A 27,696-nucleotide genomic window follows, 5' to 3' on the forward strand; every position below is an offset into this window, starting at 1 on the left:
GAGAAAGTAATAACTGAGTAATATAATGCACAATACAAATTAGGATTCCAGCTGAAATTCAGATTCAATATGAGACAACACCACACTCCACATTCTCACAAACCCAAAACTCATCTGGATGTCCGTTTGGAGCTTGAATTTCTAGGAACGAGAATCTGACATTCTTACTTCCAATTATTTTGGAATAATAGGAATGCTCATCCTCTTACAACGTATGATAACCAAACAATGGAATGGGCATTCTCATTCCCATCCCTACCTTAGGCCTCTATTGTAAATTTGTAATATTGGGTTACTTTTGTTTGCTCTTTTACATAAACTAGAAATTCTAGTACGGTTTAGCCAAAGTGAACATCCAAAAAGCAACCAATCAAATTTAGTTTTTTTTTTTTTTTTTCTAGACATGACAAGCAGTTTGACCAAAAATAGACATGACAAGCAGAATACAAAAGCTAGAAACGGAAATTTTTTATTAGGCACCTTTCAATATGCATTTATAACATTGGTGCAACCATTTATAACATAAATACAAACAAGAATACATTTTACAATTTTTTATCCTCACTATTATTTGTTTCCACCAAAGAATTCCAGCTCTTCTTCCATCATCGCTAGCACTTGCTGAATATAGAGGTGCAGGGAAGGTGTTGTATTTTGAAGATAGTAAATTATACACCTAAACATTGCTGCTGTATGAAGGCCAAAAATTTCTCTTTATTTGTTTTCCTGTAAATTATATGGATACCAAGCTCAACATCTCAATGTCCATATGAAGCTCATTTTCAGATCAAAGAACTTGGCTACTTTTGACTGGATCCATTCTTCTGAAAGTAAGTACCTGAGCAGTAGCAGCCAGCACATTTCCATTGATCCTCTATGAAGCCTAGGGCCATTAAAAAACCTGCCCTGAATAAAACTCAAGTCTACAAGTTGCTTTTTACCATCGAGAATACGAATTTCCATATGTCTTCCAACTCTCCCTGCTGTTCCGACCATAAGAGCTTCTCTCAAATGGAGAGCTATGAAAATCAGGTCTTCTATAGCTGCTGCGTCCAGGACTCTGAAAATCTGAAGGTTTTCTATAGATACTGCTCTCCTTGCTTTCATTTGCTTCTTTTCTCATGTCCTCCTCAAGATCATATTGTGAGCGCTGTTGGCAGAAGAAAATTGTAATCTAGATTTAGTAAAAATGTATGGTTTAGGTCCTGATTGAAATATCTCCCAGGAACTTTTAACAAAGTTAGTGCTTTCAACAGGATAAGTTACCAACCATCCTATCATCTACAAGGTTTCAAACTTTACAAAATGCATGGCATGTCGCCAAAAATGAATGGTCTTTAGCTTATTTGTCACAAGTACTAAATTTAGCTACAACTTAAGAGTTAACATCTTTACAACAAAACATGAACAAAAGGAAAAAAGAAAAAATGGATGCAAAATACAAAAGCTTTTCAATTGTAAAATCAAAATTTTAGAACTGCAGTTGTTGCATCAATATAGGCTATGAAGTTGCCAAAATGAACATTAAAGAAAAAGAAAAAGTTTGGGGCAGTTTTTAAATTATGGAAGGCCAGAATATATCTTAAGAGGGCAAAAAACAGATACTGTGGGAGCTCGCAAAATCAATGTGTTTCTTACATATAATTATTACGTCTATAGTGCAATGAATGCGAAAACAACTAAAGCTTCAATCACATAGAATAATGTAGTATAAATAAAATTTTTTTTTCAGTAAATAACTGTCAAGTAGCAATCATCTAGGGGAAAAACCTTAGTAGGGTCTGAAAGCACTGCATATGCCTCTCCAATCATTTTAAAGAGCCTGTCAGCATCCTTATGAACCTCCAAAGAGATTTCCTTCCAGAGTCGACCTTCATCTCCACCCTCACTTCTTGCCAAGAACTGGCCAGCCTAAATACGACAAAAAGAAAATAGAGAAAAAAAAAAAAAGGGGCTGTTAGAGGTACAGAAGAATACATAAACTTCTCAATGGGAGGTATAAAAGTTAAAACCTTGTCCGGATGATGCTTGAGAGCTGCCTTCCGGTATGCCTTCTTAATGTCAGAGCTTGTGTCAGATGGTTTAATTCCCCTGGCATTGAGATTTACAATAATCAGTTATTGGCACAAGTCGCAGCAAAATAGGCTCAATATTCTGAACTCAACTAAGCTGCTACACCAATTCAACTGTCAAGCTATCAGGCAACATAAACTTCCCAAAAATCTAGGCATGGGGATACATACACCAAACATGACTAAAATGTAAATCTGTCAAAATATGAAAGTAGTTCTTCACAACTTGAATACTCCTTATTGCATCTAAGGGACATGTGGTCCTTATCTCCATGTGGTCCTTATCTCCATGTGGTCCCTCATCTCCACATCTCCCCAAGTGACACCTCACTTGGTCCCTCTCATTTGGTCACTTAATTTGGTCCAAATAGTATTACTCTCTCTCTCTCTCTCTCTATATATATATATATATAAGTGGCGATTCGCAGTGTTAAAAAAACAGACACCGAGGGCTCAACGTTCCTGCCAATCACTCGGTGCTGGAAAATCCGCAAAAAAAAAAAAAAAAAACAAGGAAAGGTGCAATAATCAGCTCTAGAGAACAATTATATATATATATATACACACACACACATATATAGGCCCTTTCCATTGAGGGATCCCTTAAATAAGCTTATTTAAGGGATCTCTTGTGGGGTTAACTCCATATTGTATTTTGATGATCGGAACCATCTATTTGTATATCAGGCTCTTTCTATTGAGGTATACCTCAACTTATTTATGTTGAGGTATACCCTATTGAGGTATATATATATATACACACACATATTTATACATATATATGAAACACTAACTCCATTGGTTTATTAAAACCCTAAATTTCCATGACACCATGCATAATTCATTGAACACTAACATCTAGGCAAGTTATAAAGACGTTTATAAAATAAGAACTTACAAAATGAGGTAAAAATTTAAGGGGATTCCTTTCTTAGCTTCTTCTTCCATCAAAGGCATACGTCGATGAGCATTGCGTAATTCTTTTACACTGCCATTCGATCTACCTTGTAAACTAGACTCTTTGGCCTTGTCATCAGATTGGTTTTCAAGGATAGAAACAAGTCTTTGGAGATCACTGGCCACCTGTCCATAGTCCCGTATCATCTCATGTAAGGTGGCTCTTCTAGAAACTGCCTGTTAAAGACAGAAGCAATCAGAAACAAGAATACTTACAGAACCAATTTGAGTTTAGAATAATTCATTGCTAAAAAAGGGGGCAAGACCATGAACAAAGAAAGGTAACATTTAACAAATTAACTTGATTTCTTGCCAAAGAGACAACAAAGTAATACAATTGTTCTCCAAAAAAAAAAAAAAAAAAAAAAAATCAATACACTTGAGTTACACACATTGTAAAAGTATTATAGCATTGTAGCTCAAACTTATTTAGATCACTCTGTAAGAACTGCAGGACTTGAGTTACACACATTGTAAAAGTACCTTTAGCATTATTAATTGGAATATCAAATATCATCTTAAGGTCAATTAATTGCTGATTACAAAGGAAGAAACAAGTTATAATTCTTTAAAATAAAAAGATGAGTATAATGGAAAAGGTCAAGATTTTGAAAGATTTCCAATGAAATTATCATATTTAAATGATCGCGGAAAATTTTAATGGATTAATATCTTGATATCTACAACTCAGTAATCAGGAAAGAAAAATGGGTCTTTGTTATGAAGACTGTCATTAAGTGCTAACAAAATTCCCAAAACAGGGTCTCTTCACATTATTAAAGAAAAAAAAAAAAGTTCCTTCTTAGGGTACCCTCACATGCTTATGTAGTATCCTGCTGGAAATGCACCTAAATGGCATACCTTCACATAATTTCTATCAAGAGCTATGGCAAGACTGCAGTCTGCAATGGCATCAGTAATCTGACCCAACGCTTGGTGTGCTGCACCACGGTTGCACAAACAGATTGCAGCAAATGGACGAGATCCAATATTGCTAGAGAAAGCAACAGTATAATGCTCCACGGCTTCTGTATATCTTCCAGATTTAAATGCTTCATTGCCTGCATTCTGTTTTTAAGAGAATTGGAACTTAACAGATGATCTCAAATGCTCGAATTATTGGCAGAATAATCATACTGATAGCTAACAAAAATTTGAAACATTTGGATACAGAGATAAAAGCTCTTAGACAGAAGAACAAGAACATTATTATTATGAACGGTGGCCAAATAAATCAACAACAAGAAGAACGAGGAAAAACATATCTTCCAAGTTCCAACACATAAGAATTCAATTTGTTTGGCCCAAACATTACCGACCTTTCCATTAAATTCTCAAAAATGTAATTCCTTCCCCCACCCCCCACCCTCCCTTTTTAATTTTCTCCAGATATTAAAGGCATATTTCAAGTAATTAGAGTATTGAATAACCAGAAACCTTTTGTTTCTACCGCACGAAGTGACCCCAAGATTATAATCTTCATCCCCCAGGACAAGGAACTCTTGTCATTGTTAATCACCTTGGACCAATACAAACTATCATTTGAAAACCATCATTGAATTATTGTACAACGAAAACAATTATCTTAATGAAGGTTTGATGTGGAAGTATGTGCTACCAATCTTCTCTTTGCATTTGCAAGATAATCACTTAACTTAATACTCCACATTGTTTGAAGTCCCCAAATTCGAGTCTCCCCTCCCCCAGATTAGAAAGAAAAAACAATTCATTTTAAAAATAACTATAATAATAATAATAATAACTGATGCAACACATGTGATACATGATATAGTAAGTATGACAATATAAGAGACGTATTTATAAAGCTTTCTACTAATCCTCCATCCAAGTGAGATAATAACCATAATATATTAAAGCAACAGAGGGCTTACCTTGTGGCTTAACAATTCACGTATAGTGACAGCTAATGAAACCGATGATTCCAAATTCTTACTTGCATACCTACATAGTTAAAATTAGACTCAGTAACTTCCATGTCATTAGAGAAAGGAATGTCATGACAGAACTTAATAATACAGAAGTTAGGTATGCAATGAAAAATTGTGTATTACATGTCTTTAATAGATCGCACTTGCTCTAGCTTCTCAAGTAAAGCAAGAGCTGCCTCAAGCCTTCCCAAATGAAAGTAAGACTTGGATATGAAGAACCACCTCCACAACCTAACAAATGGGTAATTGTCACATCCAGAACCATCCATATTTGCTACACTGTTCCCTGAAGCAAAATTCCTTTCAGCAAAATGCAAACTATGCTCACACAGCTGAATTACTTCGTCATACCTTCTCAACTGCAAGAAGCACAAAAAATACAAACAATATTCAGACCAAAACTTGGGGTATAAGAAAAAAAAAAAACACTTAAATTTGAAGAAGCACCAACCACCACCACACCAATTGATTCAGTAAAAGAAACTAATGAAAATACATGAGTAGAGAATATAGCACAGACCAAACACAGAGCCTCCGCTTTCAATTCGAGTAATTTTTCTGAGTATAAACAAACTGATAAGGCCTCAGCAATCATTTCTAAAGCATTGAGAGCTGCATCAGTAGTTCTCTGTTCCAGAAGCTTGGCAGAACGATTTGAATACGCTGCCACTTTCTGCAAATAAGAAAACTGCATAAATAGCTGTCACGATATTTTAATAAACTTTATGTATTATCAATAAATGGATCCTAATACGATTCCCTAACCCTATGCATGTGGATACCTGAAACATTGATTATGTATAAAATAAAGACCACATAAGTCATATCAAGCACACCAACTGTTATCCTTTGGCTCCTAAAGACAATTCTGCAGCTTTCCAAAAGTTTCTTTAGAAAATCAACTAATACTATAAAATGTTTACTAATATTATGTAAAACTTGCCCTAGATAACAGGAGTACCTGTATTCTGTTTGGTAAATTTTGTTCTAAAAGTACTGTGAAAGTTGAAAATGATGAATAGGTGGATTAAAAATGGGTGCTATTTGCACCAACTTTATTTCTCAATACACCCATTTGCTTTTTGCACCCACCATGAAATTGAAGATAAAACGTGTACTCACCACCCCCCCTCCCCCCCCCCCCCCCCCAAAAAAAAAAAATAATAATCCCTAAAACAATATTAATTAGATCATCTAAAAAAACACTCACAAAATACTCTCCAGGCCAACAAACACTCAAAAAAGTATCTACTATGACATGGTTAGAATGAAAGTTAAGACATTTTGAGGAAAATAAATCTTTCTCCACCACATCTTCTCTGTTTTTCCTTGGCTATTTGACCACAATCACCAAGCTCAAAATACAATAACTAATTGATATAAAACTATTATAAACAGCATTAAAATAAAAATCTTACATCCCTATCACAAATATGAGAAGAAATAAATGCATTACCTGAGCCTTTTGTATGCCATCAGCAGAATCTATTACAATTCTCCGATCCAAACACACACCAGTTCCTGATTCCAAGCACTTATTAAAGTACTGCATTGCATTTTCAACTTCCCCAAGCAGAAGATGGCAACTGAGACCCAAAATAGGAAAGATACTTAGATGACATACAATGTATTAATAGCATGCATCATAAGAGCAACAACACATTGAAAATACAACTTCATATACAGAATTGATATGAAAAGAGTTCCATATACTGTCATAACAAAAAAGACCAGATCCAGATGCAAAAGACAATCAGCCTCCTAAGAATGAAGATTATGAGGATGAATTTCTCAATTTGGCACTCAACAACTTCTTCCAACCCTGATGGAGTTTAAGCTTGATTAACATAGCTTAACAAACTTGCAATTCCTTCAAAATTTCAACAGTGTAGTTGGGATATGAGAAACTTTTCAAGAATCATTGTCAACTATAAGCTCGAGAAAATATTTGTTAAGTGAGCGTAAACAAATCATTTCCATATGACTCAAGAAAAAACAGAATATTGGTAAATATAATCCAACATCACCGCCTCAACCCCCCCCCCCCCAAAAAAAAAAAAGAAATCAAAATTTAAATAAAATGAAAAATACAATAACCATAGCAGTTAAAGAAGACATATAACTGCTCGGGCAAGTTGTAAGGTTAGCCTGATCTCAAGCGAGATACTTAGTTTGGGTTACAAACCCGGATTCAACCCACACGGGTTGGGATAAGCTCAAAATAATCTCAACCTATGAGTAATTTTATGAGCTCAGGTTGCCCGGATTGGTCGGGTTTAGTTTAGCCCATAGGTTTAACCAGTGAACCCAATCTGTCAAAAAAAAAAATTGAAAAAGACCAAATCCAGAATATTAAGAATCAAATAATCAAACACCAATTCAACAACAACAATATGACAGAATAATAGATAGCTTAAATACTATTTGATATATGAATATGTTATTAATACATATTTGTATCAGGTTGCTGGTATGAGTTGCAAATTTGGGCCGAGTCTCGGGTTGTATGTTCGGGTTTAGGTGTCAGGCAGTGAATTAGGGCGACCTCAAAATTTGGGTTGGGTTTGGACAGGTTCAGGTTAAGCCCACCCAAGGAGAACACCTAAATTTATTAGTAACCAAAATTAAATAAAATAGATAAAAGATGCAATGATTTTGCAGAAGGCTGAAGCCACTATAAATGCATAATTCATAAGCATACAAATGGAGGACTTACTTTGCAGCCCTCATTTGAACTTTGAGGAAGTTGGGATCTAGTGCAGTAGCCATCACACAATCCCCTAAAGCTTCCCTTATCCTTCCAAGATGCATCCTTGCTGTGGCACGGTTGCTATAGCATAGCAGAAGAGGCTTAAGGCAGCATCCTGATCTTTCATTTGAGGGTATAGAAATAATTCCGTGTGTGTAAAATTCTTCAGCTTTTGAAAGATCTCCATTTTTATAAGCTTCGTTTCCCCTGACACAAACATAATCCTTACACATGTGAAAAACATAAGAATCCTTTCCAAGATGACATATAACTAACATAAACAGTAGCTAAACAACCAATGATCCAAGAAACAACATCATATATAAATTTCTTGAAAAATAAAAACTGGTCGTGAAATATAATGCAAGGAGCACCTGATTCGCCATTTCTCACAGGTTTCATGGGTAGCAGCACTAGAAGAAATATGGCCTTGCTTAAATTGTCCATGTGCCTCAGATTTGCCAACTACATCAAAAGGCAAAGGTGTGCTACTTTGGGGTGTAAATTGGTCAGAAGATCCAAATTCAACATTTGGACTTGGAGTTATAACAAACGTATCATGAGCAACTTTCATCCTATTTTTGTTTCGACGTTGTCGACGTTTTCCCATTATTGAACTACTTTGCGCAGAAGATGATGCCAAAAATGTAAAGTTTTTCCCCTTCATATTTTTGAAACCTGAAGCAAAACACGGTGTTCTACAATCACTTTCTTGCCTCTCTATATTTAAGCCAAAACCAGCTCTTGCTTCTTCTGAATCCCCACCAGCAGCACTTAAACCACTGACATGCTCACTTTTGGAACTAAACCAGGGAGTTTCACTCCCAGAATCAGACCCTTTAAACAAAAAATCATGCACAAAAATTCTTTCACCATGATGCCTAAAATTCTCCTCAAAGGGCTCTCGACATATCTGATCACCTTTATCATCTAACCCTCCTGCAGCAGCCAAATCTTCACCTCTAGAATCAAGAGGAACTGTTGCATTGGAAGCATAGGGTGCACTATTATTTACAGGGAAGGAGTCGTTGGATGTCACAGAAGTTTCCCTGGAATGTGGATCAGCAATTGTAGTTTTCTCATAGGGAGAGAAATCCATGGGCGAGTAACATCCAGAAGGGTCTGGATTTTCTTGGGAACTACTTTCCTTGGGCAAATGATCTTTCCCTGGCCATTGCTTACTCATGGAAGGTTTCTTTGACTTCCCCCTTGTTTTCCTTGATCTTTTGTCCTTAATTGATCTATTCACACTGAACTCAGGAAATAGACTTGCTCTAAGACAGGAAGGATCCAATAATGGTGTTTGAAAGTCCTCAAAGCACACTCCAAATCCATCTGGACTGCCACTAAAACTATTTTCACCATTCTTTTTTACTCCACCCACAGAAGCTGCTTCAGAAACAGGACCATTTGGTTGGAAGCCAAGACCAGGTGATGAGAATGAACATGGCGCAGCAGCTGCATTTGGTTGTGTATTATTATTAATCTGACACTGAGAAAATTTTCCAACATCAACACTTTCACCAACTCCTGCCTGAAATGTAAATTGTTCAGAACTAGAACTTCCTATAGAGGCATCAATCGTGTTACTAACACTTCCAAATATGATATGGTTCCGATCACTACTTTCATGATTATCTCCATTAGTTCTCTCAGATGCAGAAGGACCTTCTGAACATTGATCACAAGAATTAGTTTCTGAACTTCCACTAGAGGAGCTAGAAACATTTCCATAGATTTTAAACACAGACGCAGTCCCAGCATCAGTGAATGAGTTCTTATTTGAGTCTGTAGTTTTGGCAGAGGGCTTGAATTCAAAGCTTCTGCTAGAAACATTAGCATTACTATTACTACTTTCAAATACAAGTTTACACTTACCACTGAATTCAGAACTCAGATTATCATTCTGACTGCTTGAATTGGTGTTGCAATCTTCTACATTTTCATTACTCAATTTCATCTCATCTTGACGCTTGGCTACCTTGCATTCAGTCAAACTGGAACATTTCTTACTGCTGCTTCCAAATAAAAAAATGCCCTTATCATGATCCTTATCTGAGCTCCAACTCTCTGTATGAAATCCAAATGAATTAGCCTTCACTTTCTCAAACTCTGTTTCGCTCTCTACTTTCATCTTCATGCCGACATCAGGAACCAATGTTTCAAGATTTCCACTAGAGCTTCTCCTTCCTGATTTCAAATTTGAAATGGAATCAAACCAACTTGAACCAAACACAAAACCCATATCATTATTATTCCTTTCCTCAGCTTCATTACTGAGTTTCGTACTTCCAATGCCATCATGGCCTGCCTTCCCCTCATTTTCACTATATTCTCTGTTTCCTGAATTTGGAATAGACTCAAAATCACCCAGATCAGCACCAAACACAAAACCCTCGTTATCACCAAGTTTCTCAACACGCTCTGCAGACTCTCCGTGTTTGGTACTCAAATTTGGAGCTGAATTACTCTCACCAAGCACAGAACCTGCATTACATTCTACTTCACTCTCTAATTTCATTTTCCCACTATCATCAGTGCTCATTCTATCCATAAATCCACCACATTCTCTCATTTCTGGATTTGCATCTGAACCCAGACCACTCCTATTATCACCAAATGCAAAACCCATGTTATCAACCATTCTACACGCTGTTTCATTCTCTGTTTTCCTATTCCCCTTCTCTTTGGAAACCATTCCTCTCACATTTTCACAAAATTCACTCTTCTCCCCCAACAATCTCGACCCCGGATCATCCTTCTTAGCACCAAACATAACAGTCGCACTCTCGAGCTTATCAAACTCCCTTCCATTCCCAGTATTCACCTCCCCCCTCTCATCACAACTCAAATTTCTCACTTTTTCCCCACTCCCTCCCTTCCCATTATCCAAATTTTTAAGCTTATCAAACTCCCTTCCATTCCCAGTATTCACATCCCCCCTCTCATCACAACTTAAATTTATCACCATTTCACCACCCTCTCCCACGCCATTGTCCAAATTCACATCAAGACCACTCCTTCTAGCACCAAACACAAACCCCACACCCCCACAATCACCATTCGAAAAACTAAACCCATTAGAAGCACTAGTACCATCACTTACCGAGCAAAACGGGTTGGCCCCCGGCCCACTATCAGCCGACCCGGTTCTCGACCTCGCATGCTGCTTCCTCAACTTCACCAGCCTCGGCCGCGACCGACCCGATCGCGAGGGCACGTTCGGACCGCACTGACACTGACTCTCATTTCCGTTGGAAGCAAAAGCACCGAAACTGAAGGTGGAAGAGGAAGGCATCTCGGGTACAGGTGCGTAAGGATTTTGAGGAGTGGAGGAGGGTTTGGGCAGCGGAGAGGTGATCGGAGACCGAACATCCACTGCCGCCGGCGACATTTCCGGCGAAGCGTGAAATTGAAATTTAGGGTTTTGGAAATTGAGAGGGATTCGTTTCGTGTGTGTAAAGAAGTGAATACTTTGAATAAGAATTTTTAGGGTTTTTTGAAGTTAGAGAGTATCTGATCAAATGAAAGCGAAAAAAAAAATGAGAAGTTGCAGAGCGGAGGGTTTTATTTGTTGGGTTTGGCTCACATTGCGTCTCTTCGTTTAAGTCGTGGACTTCACACAAGAGTGGAAAAAACGATGGCCTCTGGAAGGAATTTAAATTTGGTGACGTGGTTACTTCTTTGTTTTTTTTTGTTTGGCCAATATGGTTACTTCTTTGTTTGCTGGTCGAAAAGTGCATTGTTTCTTGGGTACATTAACATACAGGTATTAGCACCTAAATTTATTAACCAAAACCACTCAAAGCCCCTTTCTTTCTTTGCGGGCCAACTATCACAATTCTATTATTCCTTTGCGGACACCACATCCACTGGATAACAAAAATTAAAAATACCTGCCGTGTCCTCACCAGCTGCAACATGCCAAAACACTAATAAACTGAAACTGCAAGTCAGCAACTCCAATAAACTGCAGTTTCAACTCTAATAAATTGCAGTTTCTGCAGTTTCAGTTCACTTACAGTTCCAGAAACTGCAGTTTCAGTTCATTTGCAGTTTCAGAAACTGCAGAAAGTTCACTTGTAATTCCAGAAACTGCAGTTTCAGTTCACTGTAAACTGCATAAACTGCAGTTTTTTATGCAGTTTCAGAAACTGCAGAAAGTTCACTTGTAATTCCAGAAACTGCAGTTTCAGTTCACTGTAAACTGCATAACTACAGTTTTTTATGCAGTTTCAGAAACTGCAGAAAACTGCAGTTCTAGAAACTGCAGAAAAATGCAAAAAACTGCAGTTTGACTTAAAATGGCATAAATGCATAAAGAGAGAAGATGAACGTGAAGAGAGAAGAAAGAGAAAGACAAAAAGGAAATAAAATGGCAATTAACCAGATTTCAAGATAAGCCAGCTAGCTGCAACTTACCTTGTTATTAAAAAAAACTAATTGGTGCACTAGAGAGTAAAAACAATAAGTAAAAGGTACCTTAGAGTAATTAATTCTTGTTTCTTTGGAGGGCTGCTATTTGCACATCCCTAAATTTCTTTTTGCACATCCTTCCTAAAAGAAATAAAAAATATCAAAGAGAAAAGACTCTTCTCTCCTTCTCTCACCCAAAGCCAAATTCCATTTTCTCTCTTTGCACACCCCCATCAAAAAAAAAAAAAAAAAAAAAACACACCAGCCATTTCCCTCCTTCACCCCGACAAAAAAAACACACACACCAGCCCTGACTCCCAACTCCGCCGAAAACGGAATCAACGCCTGGAGTGGTGCTTTTGGTTTCGGCACCGTCGCTGGTTTTTTGGGTGGTTGGCGGGTGTGGAGAGGAAGAAGGAAGAGAGAGGAAGTGTTTGGTGGGTTTCTCATCGCCTGGTTCGCCGGCGAACACCACCTGGCTGAGGAGTTCGAGTTGCAGCGAAGGTTTGGTGGGTGGCTGCCGAAGGCAACTCGAAGGTTCGGTGGGTGGCTGCCGAAGGAAATCGCCGGTTTCGGTGGATGGCTGCCGAACGAACCCGCAGGTTTTGGCGGATGACTGTCGAACGGCCTGCGAAGCTCATCCTTTTGGCTGGCACTGCGGCGTGGTCGTACGAACTGGGCAGAGCGAGGTCGGGCGTCGGCGGCATGGTCGGGCGTTGGGGCTGTACGAGCTTGGCATGGTGGTGGGCGTGCCTGTGCGATCTTGGCATAGTGGTGAGCGCGGGGAGGATGGTGCAGCAGGGAGAAGAGAGAGATGAGGAGAGAGAGAGAATGAGAGGGTGGTGCAGCAGGGTGGCGCATGCAGGGGGTGGTGCTGCGCACGGTGGTGGTGCTGCGCCGGTGTGTGTTGACAGAGAAAAAGAGAGAGGAAAGGAGAAAGAGGGAAAAAGAAAGATGAGGTGTGTGAGTGTGTAATGAAATGAGGGTATTTTGGTAATGGGTTAGGTGTGTGTTGAGAGGTTTTAAATTTGAGATGAGTGTGTGGGGTGTGTAGGAGAAAAATAGAGAAAAATGGTTGCAAAAAGAAATTTAGGGGTGTGCAAATAGCAGCCCTCTTTCTTTTTTGTTATTTGAAGAGGTTCAAACTTCCACCCTCACCCCATGCTAGTTCAAAATTTACTTCCAACACTAGAAGTGCTCGTTTACGTTATATACTTTGAAAGACAAATGAGAAATAATTCATTCAACCATTGAATATAACACAGTGATTGAAATCAATAAACATTGAAGCGAATTAGCCCTTAGATGCGTTGTTCTAACTTGTTCCTTAAATTAAGTCACTTGTGTGAGTATTTCGTTGCAAATTTGTATAGCTTTTATGCTAACGTGATTGTCGGAGGATGTTATTGAGTAACAATTATATATAGTATTGTTACTGAAGACTAGATAGAGTATATTATTTAACAAATTCTATAAACGAAAACATGTAATTTCTACTCTAGCCGAAATTCTTTAAGTATTATATTGTTCTAATTATATTGTTTGAGTATGGAATTCTCTGTTAAACCCTAATATAATCTCACTTATATGTGACTCGCAATGCTTTGGCCAAAAACTTTATCGAGCTTTTACTTGAGCATTCTCTTATTTACGAAATGTGAGAGATCCTTTATTACACACTCACATGCCTCCATAAGTAAATCAAATGACCTTAACATCATATGTCACCCCGTGCCTAGATTAGCGTTGGCTCATGTTGTGATGTAAAAGATCACCAATGCACCAATGAGACATCTATGTTGTCTCAGGTTTAAGGACTAATCTATCACAACCTCAAAGTATTGCTTAACACGTTGTAAAACTTCCATGCAAGATCTCTGATTTGGTCAACTCAGTAACGTGATCGATGACCCTTCGACACTAAGCGTAAGGGGGCACTGGTGTGGTACCAGCCAAGGACCCTCCGACGCTCAAGTCAGCAATCACAACTATCTTAAAGTAGTACTGAGAGTAATGTTTGTGTATATTTACCTGGTGAATAGAATCCCCTATTAATTTATAGTGATCAAAGTCGAGGGTTTTCTTATTTAACTAGGGACCGAGTTGACCAATCACGCAAAGTCATGTGTCACTGCCTCTTGCTGAGTGGGTTGGGTTGCGCTTCTCACTAAACAGGCCGTTGCGCGGGCTAAACCTTTTAATCTAGAATCTTGTCCACTTTTCCCTAATCACTCACGGGCCTTACCCTTGGGTCTTCTCTTGCTATAAGGTCCTAAAGCCTGACCTTATAGGTTGGTACTAGGTCACATCTAGAGCATTTACCCCCAGAGACGTCCCTCTGAGGTAGGCCTATGAGGCTCTCTTGTGAGTTGTGACAAAGTTCTAACCCCATATAGGGGGACCTTTAAACGCAGTTCCGAGCTCGACCTTTGGCCTCACCATGCTTAGCCTCGTAACTACTTAGTGTTAGAAAAATAGCATGGGATTGAACCAAAGAAAATTAAATATAAAGGGAACACAGGGGAAAATACATTTTTTAATTTGTCTTTATCAAAACCCAGACCTATGACCTAATTATATACTAATACGGAACCCTACTTATGAACAGTAAGTGAAATACCATATTTTGTTCATCAATTAAGCTTTTTCTATTCATTGTGACTTCATTAATCCTCAATCGACTCACCTTTAGCATCACACGTGTCATATGCCTCTAAGAATAGTCTACAAGGATGTGAATAAATTAAGCAAGGTAAATGAGAGTGGTGATCGAAAGTTCTAGCTTCAAATTTGTTTTAGCACAAAAATGCAACGGCCACATGGTGGGCCGCGATTGATGCCAAAACACCTCGTCGTGAATGAGAGGCTTGGTATAGCCGAAAAGAAAAATGTAAAGACTAATTAAGTTGACACAAGTGAACCTAGACAATTAAATGCAGGTTTGACTTCTAATCAAACGATTGTGCGATAAAAAGGAAAGGGAAAACTTTATCTAAATTCTTTTTATGCCTAGGACAATCTAGGACTTCACTGTGATTGTATGGCGAATACTGAAATTAAGACTTTTGTTTTTGGCCAATATGTAAATATAAATTAGAGACAACAAGAACATTGGATCCATAAGTGGAAACCTAGATCTGCAAACTTAAAGGTGAAAAATTATTGGAAATGAAAGACCTATAGATGATTTATGTTGAAGCCTCATTTAGATTTCATTTAGATCCGAAACAGGCAAGAATAAAATTGAATAAGATTAATTTTTGTAAATTCAAATCAATGAAATAAATGCATAAAAAAGGACTATTGGGATCTGGGCCCGTGGATCAAGACAAGCAAAACATTCAGATTAAAAAACTAAAAGTCAAGCTAGCAGAAAAGCATTAAGGGCATGTTTACCTCAAGGGAATAAGAATGATTCTCATTATTGAATTTATTAACATTTGAGAATTATTCTCATTCTTATTCCTATGTTTACTTAACAGTTAGGAATGAGAAACGAGAATGATTCTCATTCCTTTGTTTACTTAACAGTTGGGAATGTAAATGATTCTCATTCCCTTGTTTACTAAACTTGGGAATGAGAAATGGAATGCATATGGGGCCCACCAAAATCAGGAATGAGATTCCTGATTTTGGGGGAATGAGATTCCTTAGGGGGGTCCGGAATGAGGAAGGGGGAATTGGAATGAAATTTTCATGTTCAAAATGCCCCCACATTTTTTATGAAAAACCAAAAATATCATTTATTTTATCATTTAAAATGAATATTTAAATAAATATTCATCTTTTTGAATATTTATCATTTAAAAAATTGTGATTAATAAATATAATGGATTAAAAAATTGATAGAAATATAATGGATTAAAAAAATTGTGAATATTAAATAGTTGATAGAAATAAATTGTAAATATAAATAGTTAGCAAATGGATTAATAAATAAAAATATTAAAATTGTGAATAATAAATATAATGGATTAATAAATAGTTGATAGAAATATAAATAGTAGTAAAATGAATATTTATCATTTAAAAAATTGTGATTAATAAATAGCATCTAAAAAATATAATGGATGTTGTATAAGGGCATTTTAGTAATCAAACTCATTTTTATTTTGATTCCTACTAGTTAGTAAACACGTTTATGGAAATCAACTTTATTTTCATTCTCATTCTTAACAGTTAGTAAACACATTAATGAGAATGGTTGATTCTGATTTATGTTCATTCTGATTCCTTCTCATTTCGATTCATTCTGATTATTTTCATTATGATTCATTCTCATTCCGATTCATGCTCATTCTGATTCATATTTATTCCAATTCCTATTCATTCTGATTCATGCTCATTCTGATTCCAGTTTAATAAACATGCCCTAAATGTAATTTCAGGAGTCATATTGACTACGAAAAGTACAAGGAAATACAATAAATAAAACTGAAAAAGTACCAGAGTACAAAGATGACAATTTTCAGCTTAAAAGCATAATAAAAGTGCAATTCTTACAATGAATAGTGTAAAGAAAGCTCAAAGTTGAAATGGAGACTTGGATTTTTGTGGAGGTGAAGGCCCTGAACACTGTAGCCTTGATTCATTTTTATAGCCTTGAATCATGCTAGGGTTTTTCTCGTAGACGTACACGTGTAGGATAGAGATTTGTGATGTCACAAAATATCTTGACACTGACGTTTGCCTTTGGTTGGTAGGTGAATGACTCAACTTTAACCTGAATGATCCATCTTTATCCGCTGACGTGCTAATATGATCTGGACAAATCAGTCTTACGACTTTTCCTTCTTCCGGTGAACCTCATCTTTTTGGCCGGAAGTATAAATTGGGCCAAAAGGATTAAAAATTTGAATTTTCATTGACTTGTCAGAACACGTGTCGGGCTGTGACTGGTACTTTTAAATTTAATGTGGAATTTTTAAAGGGGTATCAACACAATTAAAACTCTCTCCCTCTATGTGGCCGGCGGTGTGAATGAGGTTTGGGGTGTTTCTTTTATGCTTTTTTACAACTCTCTAGAAATAAAGAACGTACTTTGAAAACCTAAAACCTTACTGGACTTTCACTTAACCATAGTAGATAAATGATACTCCTATTTATAATAGAAGTAGGAAAATTAATTTTCCAAAGATATATAGTAGCCGGCCATAGTGGCGGGATTGGGTTGGTTTTGCCATTCGTTTGGTTCATTATCTTAAAAATTCACCTGGACTCGGGATTTTGTTGTTTACGTACTGCATCTTCTTTAAACTTGTAGGCAGGGGCGGATGCAGGGTGGGGTCAATGGGGTCAATTGACCCCATGAAGCCAGAAATGCTGGGCTTAAGGAAAGTTTTTGACCCCATGAAGGTTGGGTCTTGGTGGCAGGCGCAAGGGCAAGAATGCATTCAATGTGTTTGTGTAAATGTCTAAACAAGAAAATAAGAACTAGACTGCAGAGAAAGGGGAAGAAAGGCTGAAAGGGTGAGTGACAGAGCAGAGCCAGACCAGACCCAAGGGCCAAGGCAGAAACGAAGGGCTGAAATGCTGAAGGCAACTCTCCATGTGCGCCTGCGCTCGCTCACGACGTCAGACCCAGAAACGTCATCACCCCCTGCGCGACTGCTCCCTCGCAACTGCCTTTGCTCGTTGGGTTAATTTTGCCCCCATAATAGTTGATTTCTGGATCCGCCACTGCTTGTAGGCTTTTTGTGATTCTGATTGGGTAAGCTGCTCCATGACTAGAAGGTCCACCACATGCTACTGCATGTATATTTCTTGGTCATAGTCCCATATCATGGAAATCCAAAAAGCAGAAAATTGTATCACGTTCCTAAGCTGAAGCAGAATATCGTTCTATGGCTCTTACAACTTGTGAATTAAAGTGGCTTAGTTATCTTCATAAAGACCTTGGTATTCGATCAACTTTCAGCTCCGCGCGTGCACTCTATTTTGTGATGGCCCAGCTGTATTACACATTGCTTCTAAGTTCTAATCCAGTTTTCCATGAACGTACCAAACACATTGAAATTGATTGTCATCTTGTTCGTCATAAAATTTTGCGCGGTTTCTTACTTACAGCTTTTGTTTCTTCCTCAAATCAGCTGGTTGATATGTTTACAAAATCATTGGGCGAAGAACAGTTTCTGAGTTCAAAGAAAAAGTTGGGCATTCTCGATTTTGATGCTCCAACTTGAGAGGGAGTATTATCACAATATGAAGATATGACATGATATTGATGAAAGAATATTGTAGAAGATCATATCAATTGCATTCTTTCCTTTTCCTGTACAAAGTTTCTTTAGATTTAGGATTATTTTTTACTAGCCAAGTCTTGTAATTCCTATATATATATATATATATATATTTGTGTAGCCTCCTCACTGTTATTATCACAAACTGAATAATATATAGAAGAATACCAATTTTCACATTTTCGATCTGTCTTCTTTCTGCAGTGAGGAAATACAAAAGTGGAGAAGACTCAGTGTTGTGTGTGACTAAGGAAGACTACGCTAGCTGCAACACTTAAAGTCCAATTAAGCAGCTCTCTCCTTTTTGTGTTTTTTTTTTTTTTTTGCTTTCTCTTATCATTGTACCGTGAGAGAGGAGATGCAGATGAGGTTTTTCTAGAAAAAGAAGAAAGCTAGAGAGGAAAGCTGTGGGAGAGAGAGAAACAAATTAAGGGGAGGAGAGAGGTAGTGGAGTCGGCCAGTGCAGAGGGTAAGGTGGGAAATTTTTAATTTTTTTAAGGTTTTTGTTTTTTATATATGTTTTATTTTTATTTTTTAATATTTGAAAACATTTTTATAATTTTTTATTATAATTTTATCCATATGGCAAACAAGTGGCATTCACATTATTCAAAAGGCCAATAAAGCCACGTTAATGGTTTTATGGTTCTATTGACAATTAATTTCTACGTTTTCTTTTTTAATTAATGATGTGTTTGAAAGATTTTTATATTAATGGACTAGCTGAAATACATTCTATAGTTCATAGTACAAATTATAATTAAATTGAATTAATTTATTAAAATATTTATATATTAAGAGATAAATATCATTTTAAGGCATAAAAAAAAAAACTCATCGGCCCCAACCGCGTGTGTACGGTGCCGTTTCAGTGGCTTAGAATGGAAGAAGAGGGTGGGGTGGGCGGGAGATCTCCACGGATGAGTTTTTTTTATTTTTTTTATTTGTACTTGAGCCTAAAAATAAAAAGAAAAATGATTATTGTTACATCACAACGGTACCACATTGGTACCCAAATGTCCACCATTGACTTCCCACAAGCGTTGCACAAAGGCAAAGTCACTTCTTGAAAGAGTGTCAAGAACGTGTCCTACAAGACAGAGGACACGTTGAACTCCGAGTTCTGATACTGACAGTTGACAAACATAATTGAAAGCAAATAACAAACAGGCCCTTGATAAGTTGATTTATAACCCTTTTGGAGCAAGAAGGTGGCAAAGAAACAGAGCAAGAAGCAGAGCTCCACTTTCTCTCTCTTCCTTCGCAGGTACACAACTCGATCTGTTACTTTTCCTACAACTGATTACTGACACAAACACACACATAAACAAGTGACCTTGACGCACACAGACTATTATAAACACATGCACATGCACTCTACCCTCTATTTGGTTGCTGAGAAAATAAGGGAAATGTATGTGAAAGAAATGATTCATGAGGTTTCGAGTTATTAGGGTTTTTGTTGTTCGCCAAGTAAACCGGGTTGTATTGTTGGGTTTGGTTTTTTGTTCTCTTTTGGTTTGCAGTGATGCTTTATCTGAAGCTGAAAGTTCAACTTCAGTTTGGTTTTTCTTCTGTTTTCCTTGCAACCAAATAGATCATGAAACTTGAATTACTTTGTTTAGATTAGCAAGAGTTTTAATGGCATTGCTGTGTTGATTAATTTCTTGGTGAAGGGGGCTTATTTGGAGATTTTGCAACTTGGGTTCAGATGGGTATTTTGGTGTGCATATCGGTCATATTGCTATTGTTGTCATTATTCACTTTGGGGAGATGGGTGTAGATTTATGCAATTGCTACATCATTCAAAATTTCAACCAGTTTTGTTATCTTGAATAACAACCAAACTAGGGTGCAGCATAATTAGAAGGCGTTGTTACACATGTTTGTATGAGAATTAGGAAAAAGAGAAAAATAAGAGAAAAAAGGGCAGGGACCCAGGGTTGTGTTCGACCTTCATTAGGGTTAGAAGCAATTTATGGGTATGGGAAGTGCTGCCCTTCAATGGTTTTACTTGTCACAATTAGGGCTTGCCCCCCAAGCCCAAAGCCGAAATAGGTCAGAGGTGTATAAACCTGTTAGATAAGCTGCTAAGACAAAGTGATACCTTTAAAAGAGATATTAAGGGAAAAGGGAAGAAAAGAATGCTGCTTAGCAAAGTGAGAGGGGCTTTTCTTCTAGCCAAATTTCTGTGGCTTACAACAGCCCTTGATTTGTGAGTCAAAATGTTCTGGTATTAGATTAGGGATCTGCACAGCATAAAGACTAGCCAGGATTCACATGGATCCTACTGTTATGTTTGACATCGAAAATGGTGAAGGAGTTGGTAGTGTTTCCAAGCTATTGTTCAATTATTACTTCTTGAAATCCACTTTATCATCATTGGAGTCAATATGCACATTCACCTCATCAATTTCATTAGAAGAAATTGTTGTGTTTCTTAAGAAGTTGAATGAGTCCTCTTGGAAAAGTTCCCATTTATAAACTGAGGTCAATTAGAAGTTTGTGAGTTATGATGCTGATTTGACAAGTAAACCAAAAGAGTCAAACAATTTTCTGTGTAACAGAAAATCAGATCGTGGCCAATATTCTTGCCAAATTCAGTGTCCAGGTTCAGTTTGGGGCCATTCGTTATGTTTCACATAAAATTATTTGAATCTCTTGCAAGTGTTTTTACTTCACATGTTGGCAATGTCTTCTTCCGTAAGAAATTATTACAATATAACTATTAGAAAATCTTGTTTGTTTTTGCTCCGTGTTAAGGCTAATACTCATTTTTTCTAGATATTAATGTTATTGTAGACTATATATTGTGCATAGAATCATCCACTAACCGTTGTTTTATTAGGTTTCTTCAGCAGAAAAATTGAAGGGTTTTAGAGTGAAGAGAATTAAAAAAAAAAGAAAAGAAAGGAAAAAAGAATTGCAAGGTTTGATCCATCATGGAATGCAAGCAAAATGAAGTTTTGCCTGGTACTTGCTTACTAGTCATACATATTTCAAGCTTTCTTCCAATGTTATTATGTTTTCCAAGCTTTCTTTCAATGTTATTATGCAATTGTGTGCAAGCCTTTTAGGATTTAACTTTTGATCTAGATGAAGATTCTTATAGTGATTGACAGTAGTTTAAAAGTTAGGGGAAGCCGGGAAGAGAGATTTCCTTATCATATAATTTATGTTTAGTAGATCATTAGTGTTCTAATCTACGATGGTATGCCAGCATGATATCTATTGTTGGCTCTACACTTACATAAAATCTATAGCATTATGTGATAAAAAAAAAAAAAAAAATTGTTTTGTATTATTAAACCGCTAACATATTAATGTCAGTTCATAGATGTTTGCAGTTTACAATAAAGCTGAAGTTAAACAGATCACTTCAATTTTCATCACTGTCGTTGTCATCATCAACATTCTTAGATTTGTCCTAGACTCTCAGTCATATCAGTTCAGCCACATTGAAATCTCTTCTCCATATATTTTCTGCACTAACCATTTCCTATTAAATTTATTTTTTAAGATATTTTTGTTTTACTTCTTCCATATCAGTCTTGGTTGGCCTCTTGTTTACCTTCTAATTCAATTAGTATTTCTTTGGTTTTAGGTGCTTAGTGGTCCAAGTTGATTTTTCCCATACCACCCAAGCCTAGTTTCTCTTATCTTATCACTAATTGGTACAACTCCTACCGTTTCTCTAATACATTTAATTTTTAATTTGGCATTTTCTAGTAACTCTTATCATCCATGTTACCATCCATTTCCATTAGATGGATGCATTACTTTTGCTTTTGCTTTTGCTTTAATGCCCAAAGTTCTGCTCCATATAGAATAGCTATGCCCCAATAACAGTTGTAGAACTTCCATTTTAATCTATTTTGTATTCTTTTATCACACATACGATTCTATCAACTTGTCTCTGTTTTGTTCATACATTTCGTATTCTACTTATTACTTTGTCATCTATTTTTCCTCTATTTGCATTACTGATCCTAAGTATTACAAATGATTTGTTTGGGCGATCCTTTACTCCTGAATTGTTATTAAACTATTGTTATCTGGTGTCTTTATTGAATTTGAACTGCATATAGGCTGTTTTAATTCTACTAACTCTTAAATGCTTCGGAGTCTAATGCATTTCTCCATGTTCTCAGTTTTTCCCAAGTGTCTCTTTAGAAGTATGCATCAAAACTATGTCATCAGCAACATACTTTACCTCAATGAATGTGATTTATATTAGTTTTTCCTATTCCATTTCTTTTTCATGTAACTAAATTAATGAACATGCTTGTAACTAAATTAATGAACATGCTTGTAATCCTTTGTCAAATTGAGGTTGTTTGAGCTTTGAATCCAGATAAGGATGAAACCAAGACAAGGAATGAAGTAGCTGTGTCCAATATTTCTAAGGTTCATGGAAAAGATGTCTTCAAACCGTTCTCTAGTTCTCCAGACAATAAAGTTCAAGTTAGCGCGGTTAATTGGGAAGGCAGAGAAAGTAATGCACATGATGCACCTTCTGGAGATATAGGTGGCTATGGTGAAGTGAACATGGAGGCATCAATAAGACCTGATGATGTTATACGGGCAGGAGGCTTTGGTGCTAGAGATGATTTAAGCAGTTTTCTCCCTGTTGCAAGTGATTCTACTGACTTTGAAGCTACAATACGTGATGCTCGAGACTATGAAGAACCACAGGGGGCTATCTCCAGACCAGGTCTTGGCTGGAGAGAAGCTAAAGAAACAGAATAACTGTGTTGTTGCTACCAGCTTACCTATATGTAAGTTTGTTGCACTTGAATTTTGCTACTTTTTACTTGTAGTTCTTAAGGTATTCTCAGAATATGTCACCATAAAATTTGGGTTGTATTTTAATTAGAGATTTTCATCTTTAGCTGTCTGACATTTTCTTGGAAATTTTACATGTTTGTAGAACTAACTGAGAAACTAAAAATAGGCAGCTTTCTTCATATTATGCTAAGAACACCCTTTACTGGGCTGAAGTCACTTGTTCTATTTACAACATGTGTTGATTGTATATCTGAGTCTGGTAAGTTTGAAAAAAAATTTCGGACAACCCAGGGGTCCCTATTTCACTTACTACGGATCTGGAAATCGAAGAACATATAGATTTAATTGTCATGAATCCACAGTTTTGGGCATTATCGGTTCTGAATATGTGAGGTGCTTTCTGCGTGGCTCATTTAAGATATCAGTGTCATAAGATGGTTATTGCCTTTGGAAGATCCTCTGCCCAGGAGCAAGTATTGCCAAAGGGTCATAAGAAGACTTCCTCTGTGCAAAAACTTGCCATCGAGGGCCAAAGTGAGCTCGCCACTCTCCTTGGGTTCTGTAATGGGGCAGATATTGTTTGACACCAAGGTGAGCTCTAGCGCAGTATTCTAGAATTCTTTTGTTTTGTGTTAAAATGTAATCAAGGCCATCTGTTCCTTTGGAAGATGGCACTGCAGATGATAGGAGCGCCACTTGGTAGAATACATCTTCATCTGGGGTAACCAAAGATGTATTGTTGTTCCACCTGTAACACAAACGATAGGAGTCAAGTTGAGAATATGAAATTTGAGAATTTTAAAGGAAAAGCCATAAAGTTGTAGAATAGTTACTTGGTTTTGTTGACTGGGTACATAAGGATAGGACCATTGATATTTTCTGTGAGAATGTTCCCAAAGACCTCTTCAGCAAACTCATGTATCTTGCTTTTAGGGATGAGAAGGTTCATCCATGGGTGGGGAACTTCCCATAATCCTTTTTCTCGGAGTTTTCTCTCGGACAGATGCACTCTATCTAGGAATTCCACATAGGAAACTTCGGACATGAAGAGCGTGGATGGGATATAATGCAATTCTAACAGCAAGCTTTCAGTTCTCTGCATATAAAAGGTTTGATGAGGACTTTACTAAGTGAATATTTTATTTTGTTTCATTGGAAGAGCAAGAAAGATATTGTGCATTTCTTGGGAAGTCTCTCACCTGATGCATGGAATCTGTTTCATCTGGGTTGAAGTATTTGGCCATTTCTATGCAGTATAGTGTTCTTCCATCTGAATCAAATTGGCTGGCTTGAATTGGATCTTTAGGATTGAAGGAAGATCTCCAGTTATTAAGAAGACCTGTTCTATTAATTATTACAAATCCTTCAATGTAGTCAAATGAATTTTCAGATGATATGAGATACTCTTGGTCCTTGGAAAACAATGTGAAGTCTGAGTATAATACTCTAATCCATTTCACCTATAAAAATAAATAAACTTCAGTATTTTTTTTTTTTTTTCAAATGAACTGTTTATATCCTCTTGGACTGTAGTGACTCACTTTTGAAAAAAAAAAATGTACTTTACCGTCTTTGGTGCTGGTTCAAGAGAAATTCTAGCCTTTGTAATGATGCCAAATTGTCCAAGCCCTCCAAGAGTACCATAAAAAAGGTCTGGATTTTGGGTCTCTGAACAGGTAATAATGTCTCCTTTTCCTGAAATCAAAGCTTCAAATTATATTACTCTGGCCTTTTAATTTATGTACTTGGAACTGTTGCATATAAGCAAGGATATAAACAGTACTCAAAATCAGAACATTTATTGACGCATAAAGGAGTACTTTAATGCCAAAAAAAGTAGGTTGGATCACCAAAATACCCTTGCCTTATCTGTTATGTATTTTGTTTGTGCTGGAATTTCAAGTGACTCTGTACTGTGAAAAATATGCTTGGGAGGGAATAGTGGTTTTGCTGAACATACCTGTGACAACCTCCAACTGGTAGACGTTATCGATCTGCGGTCCATGCCGGAACGCCTGACCGCTGATTCCAGCATACGATAAAGTCCCGCCCACGGTGAGATGAAGGTAGTCTGTCCAAGATTTTGGTGCCAACCCATGTTTAAGAGTCTCATGCAGAATATTTATCCATAACTCACCACCTGAAACATCAACATAAGGCTGCTCTCCAATGTGAACCTGCATTTCTGGTCCCTTAAGCGATTCCATGTTGATTACTACACCTTTATGGGCTTGTGCTTGACCTTGAAGGGAGTGACCATGGCCTCTGGCAGCAACTGTAAGCTCTGAGGCAGAACCCATTTCAAATATAAGCTTTATTGTGGAGGAGATATCAGAAACAGATTTTGGATGTAGGACTGCTGATGGGAGGAACTGGTATCTATTGCCAAAGTCCTTTGCTGCATGATGATTGTTGTTAAAGCTAAAGTAACCATCTAGGCTCAGAGTTTCCAAAGGTGAGGCAATATTAGAAGGGTCTAAGTGAGGTGGAATGGTTGGGGTGGCAAACAGTTCATTGGAACAAAGGTTGGTTCTATCTGGTATACAACCCATGAATAAAATGAAGAGAAGTTTGAGGTAGACAATGTTGTTCTGTTTGAGGAAGCTGTAAAGAGGTGAGCCCATGTAGTAGTATTATGGAGATGTTCTGTGAGAGAAAGAGAGAGAGAGAGAGGGGGGGGGGGGGTTCTCTTTGATGATCTTTGTGAGGCAATGAAAAAGGAGAGGTGTAGAGGAGCCTTGGAAATGAGAGGCAGAGAAGAGAATTTAAAGCGGAGGTTTTGGGCGGCATAGTCAAAACACAAATTCAATGGTGACTTTGTATATGGACTATGTACTTGTTTGTAATTTTAGTTTAATATACATATTTTTTACTGATTTCCTAACATCTCAAACTTTTGTGGTCCCATGATTATCTAACATTGAATCAGCTAGCGTTCCAAATTTGATTTTTGGGACGTCATGAGTTTGAAACCTTCAACCCTCGTTTCTCACTTATCATTTATCATATTGACGACACAGTGGAGCGTGCACTCATAGTACTTATTGTCTACATTTGTCTGTCTCTTCACATGTATGATAAGATTCCACGTTTTACTTTTCCTCTCTCGTTTTGTTTGTGCTTCTACCCGGACTTTTCATTCTGTAGTGACTCGCCCCCGGCTACTTGTCCTTTGGGCCCTTCGCCCGCCCGCCACCAGTAGAAGCAAGCTCAGTCCTAAGAGCTTACAATAATTTGAGAGTCCAGTAATCGTCTAATATTTACTGGGTGTGTCATGGTCTAGTATTTTCTTTTGGTTTCCCTTTTTGGGTTCCAAATTAGAGGAGATGAATGTTACAAGAAAGTGAAAATCAATTTCTCGATTATATCTCTATGATGAACTATGTCCCCTCAGTTATAACTTATAAGAACAGGTTCTACCCATTATCAAACCCCTTTTACTGATGAAGCTAAACGTTACTACTTCAAGTAAAGAAGGTACAACAATACCACATTAAGAGTATGGACTTGACCATGATTTGAATTGAATGTCCTTATTATATATCTTCTGGCCATGAGTAGCTGCATATGTTGTATAAATGAATGCACACTGAATGCAGTGTGTGTGTGTGTGTATGTCACGTTGTGTACGCCACAGGAATCAAATTTTCTGATCGGAGAGCGATCCGCGGGATGCCCCTACACAGCTGCATGCTGTTTGAGCTTAGTGTCAGGGGGAGTCGGATTAGAAGGGTCCCACTGCAGCCTTTATCTTCTGAAGTGCATGTATTGTGGTTTTGGATTTTTTCTCATCGTGTCATCCTTTAATAATCTCGTGAACAACTAAAGCACTATTGAACCTTTAAAAAGAATATATATAATATGATATATGGACTATTCCGCAAGACTTGTCGAGTGGTAAAAGGATGAATACGTACGAGGCCTGCTGTAAACTTAAATGTATTAGATTTATATTTTTTTGTAGGTGTCTCACGCGTTTAGAGTTCACTTTAATTAAGATAAAAGGATGAGCATAAAACATATGTCTTGAATTTAAATTCTTGCATATATGTCAATTATACACGTTTGTAGTTCACAGCTTTAAAGCCTTTAAGGTAAAAGGATAAACATTGAGACATGTTGTGAACTCAGATGTATGTCTTATATATTTAAACTTTTGCAAGCATCAATTAATTGCACGTGTTTGGAGTTCACTTTAAGGTCTTGTATCCGATCGATGAGGGAATGAGGGATGGAATGGGCCGTGAGATTTTCCTCTTTATCCGAAAAAAAGAAATAAACTAATATGAATTAAATGTGATCCAGCTCTTCCCTAGTGCTAACATTTAATTTTAATTTTTGGCCATAGGAGTCATGACAAAAATGTGTGAAAATTTGCCAGCTGAATATATGTATCTAAAGAAGCAATTTTTCAACTTCATATAAATGTTGATTGTAAATGCAAATCATGTAGGTTAATTTAATTATTATGATGTTAACATGTTTAAAAACAATGACAGGGAGTCATATGGGTCCAGTTACATGTG

At 37.1% G+C, this 27,696-nt stretch overlaps 3 protein-coding genes across 4 annotated transcripts; 1 reads left to right on the forward strand and 2 right to left on the reverse strand.

The window, feature by feature from the left end:
• Positions 1-444: 444 nt before the first annotated feature.
• LOC147282484 (uncharacterized) lies at positions 445-11,334 on the reverse strand. 2 transcript variants are annotated; one of them, XR_015122872.1, is made up of 12 exons: positions 8,102-11,334; positions 7,695-7,934; positions 6,435-6,564; positions 5,499-5,651; positions 5,102-5,337; positions 4,922-4,991; positions 3,891-4,097; positions 2,971-3,206; positions 2,013-2,091; positions 1,771-1,911; positions 839-1,150; positions 445-726 (listed from the first exon to the last, which is right to left on the reverse strand). XR_015122872.1 is itself a non-coding variant. In XM_086247547.1 (11 exons), the coding sequence occupies exons 1-11, from the start codon at positions 11,119-11,121 to the stop codon at positions 938-940; spliced, it is 4,725 nt and encodes a 1,574-aa protein (XP_086103673.1). In that variant the 5' UTR covers positions 11,122-11,334; the 3' UTR covers positions 445-937. The 2 variants fall into 2 exon arrangements, 1 of the variants encoding a protein (XP_086103673.1); XM_086247547.1 differs by having other exon boundaries at positions 445-1,150.
• An 11,177-nt stretch (positions 11,335-22,511) lies between these two features.
• On the forward strand, positions 22,512-23,563 carry LOC147282485 (uncharacterized). The gene is made up of 2 exons (XM_086248219.1): positions 22,512-22,605; positions 22,725-23,563. The coding sequence occupies exons 1-2, from the start codon at positions 22,512-22,514 to the stop codon at positions 23,129-23,131; spliced, it is 501 nt and encodes a 166-aa protein (XP_086104345.1). The 3' UTR covers positions 23,132-23,563.
• On the reverse strand, positions 23,227-25,847 carry CKX1 (cytokinin oxidase/dehydrogenase 1). The gene is made up of 5 exons (XM_086247477.1): positions 25,131-25,847; positions 24,738-24,865; positions 24,370-24,630; positions 24,004-24,266; positions 23,227-23,918 (listed from the first exon to the last, which is right to left on the reverse strand). Exons 1-5 carry the CDS (start codon positions 25,792-25,794, stop codon positions 23,609-23,611), a joined length of 1,626 nt encoding a protein of 541 aa, XP_086103603.1. The 5' UTR covers positions 25,795-25,847; the 3' UTR covers positions 23,227-23,608.
• Positions 25,848-27,696: the final 1,849 nt, after the last annotated feature.

The sequence above is a fragment of the Dryas octopetala genome, chromosome 6, assembly GCF_963921425.1.
Source record: "Dryas octopetala chromosome 6, drDryOcto1.1, whole genome shotgun sequence".
NCBI lineage: Eukaryota > Viridiplantae > Streptophyta > Magnoliopsida > Rosales > Rosaceae > Dryas > Dryas octopetala.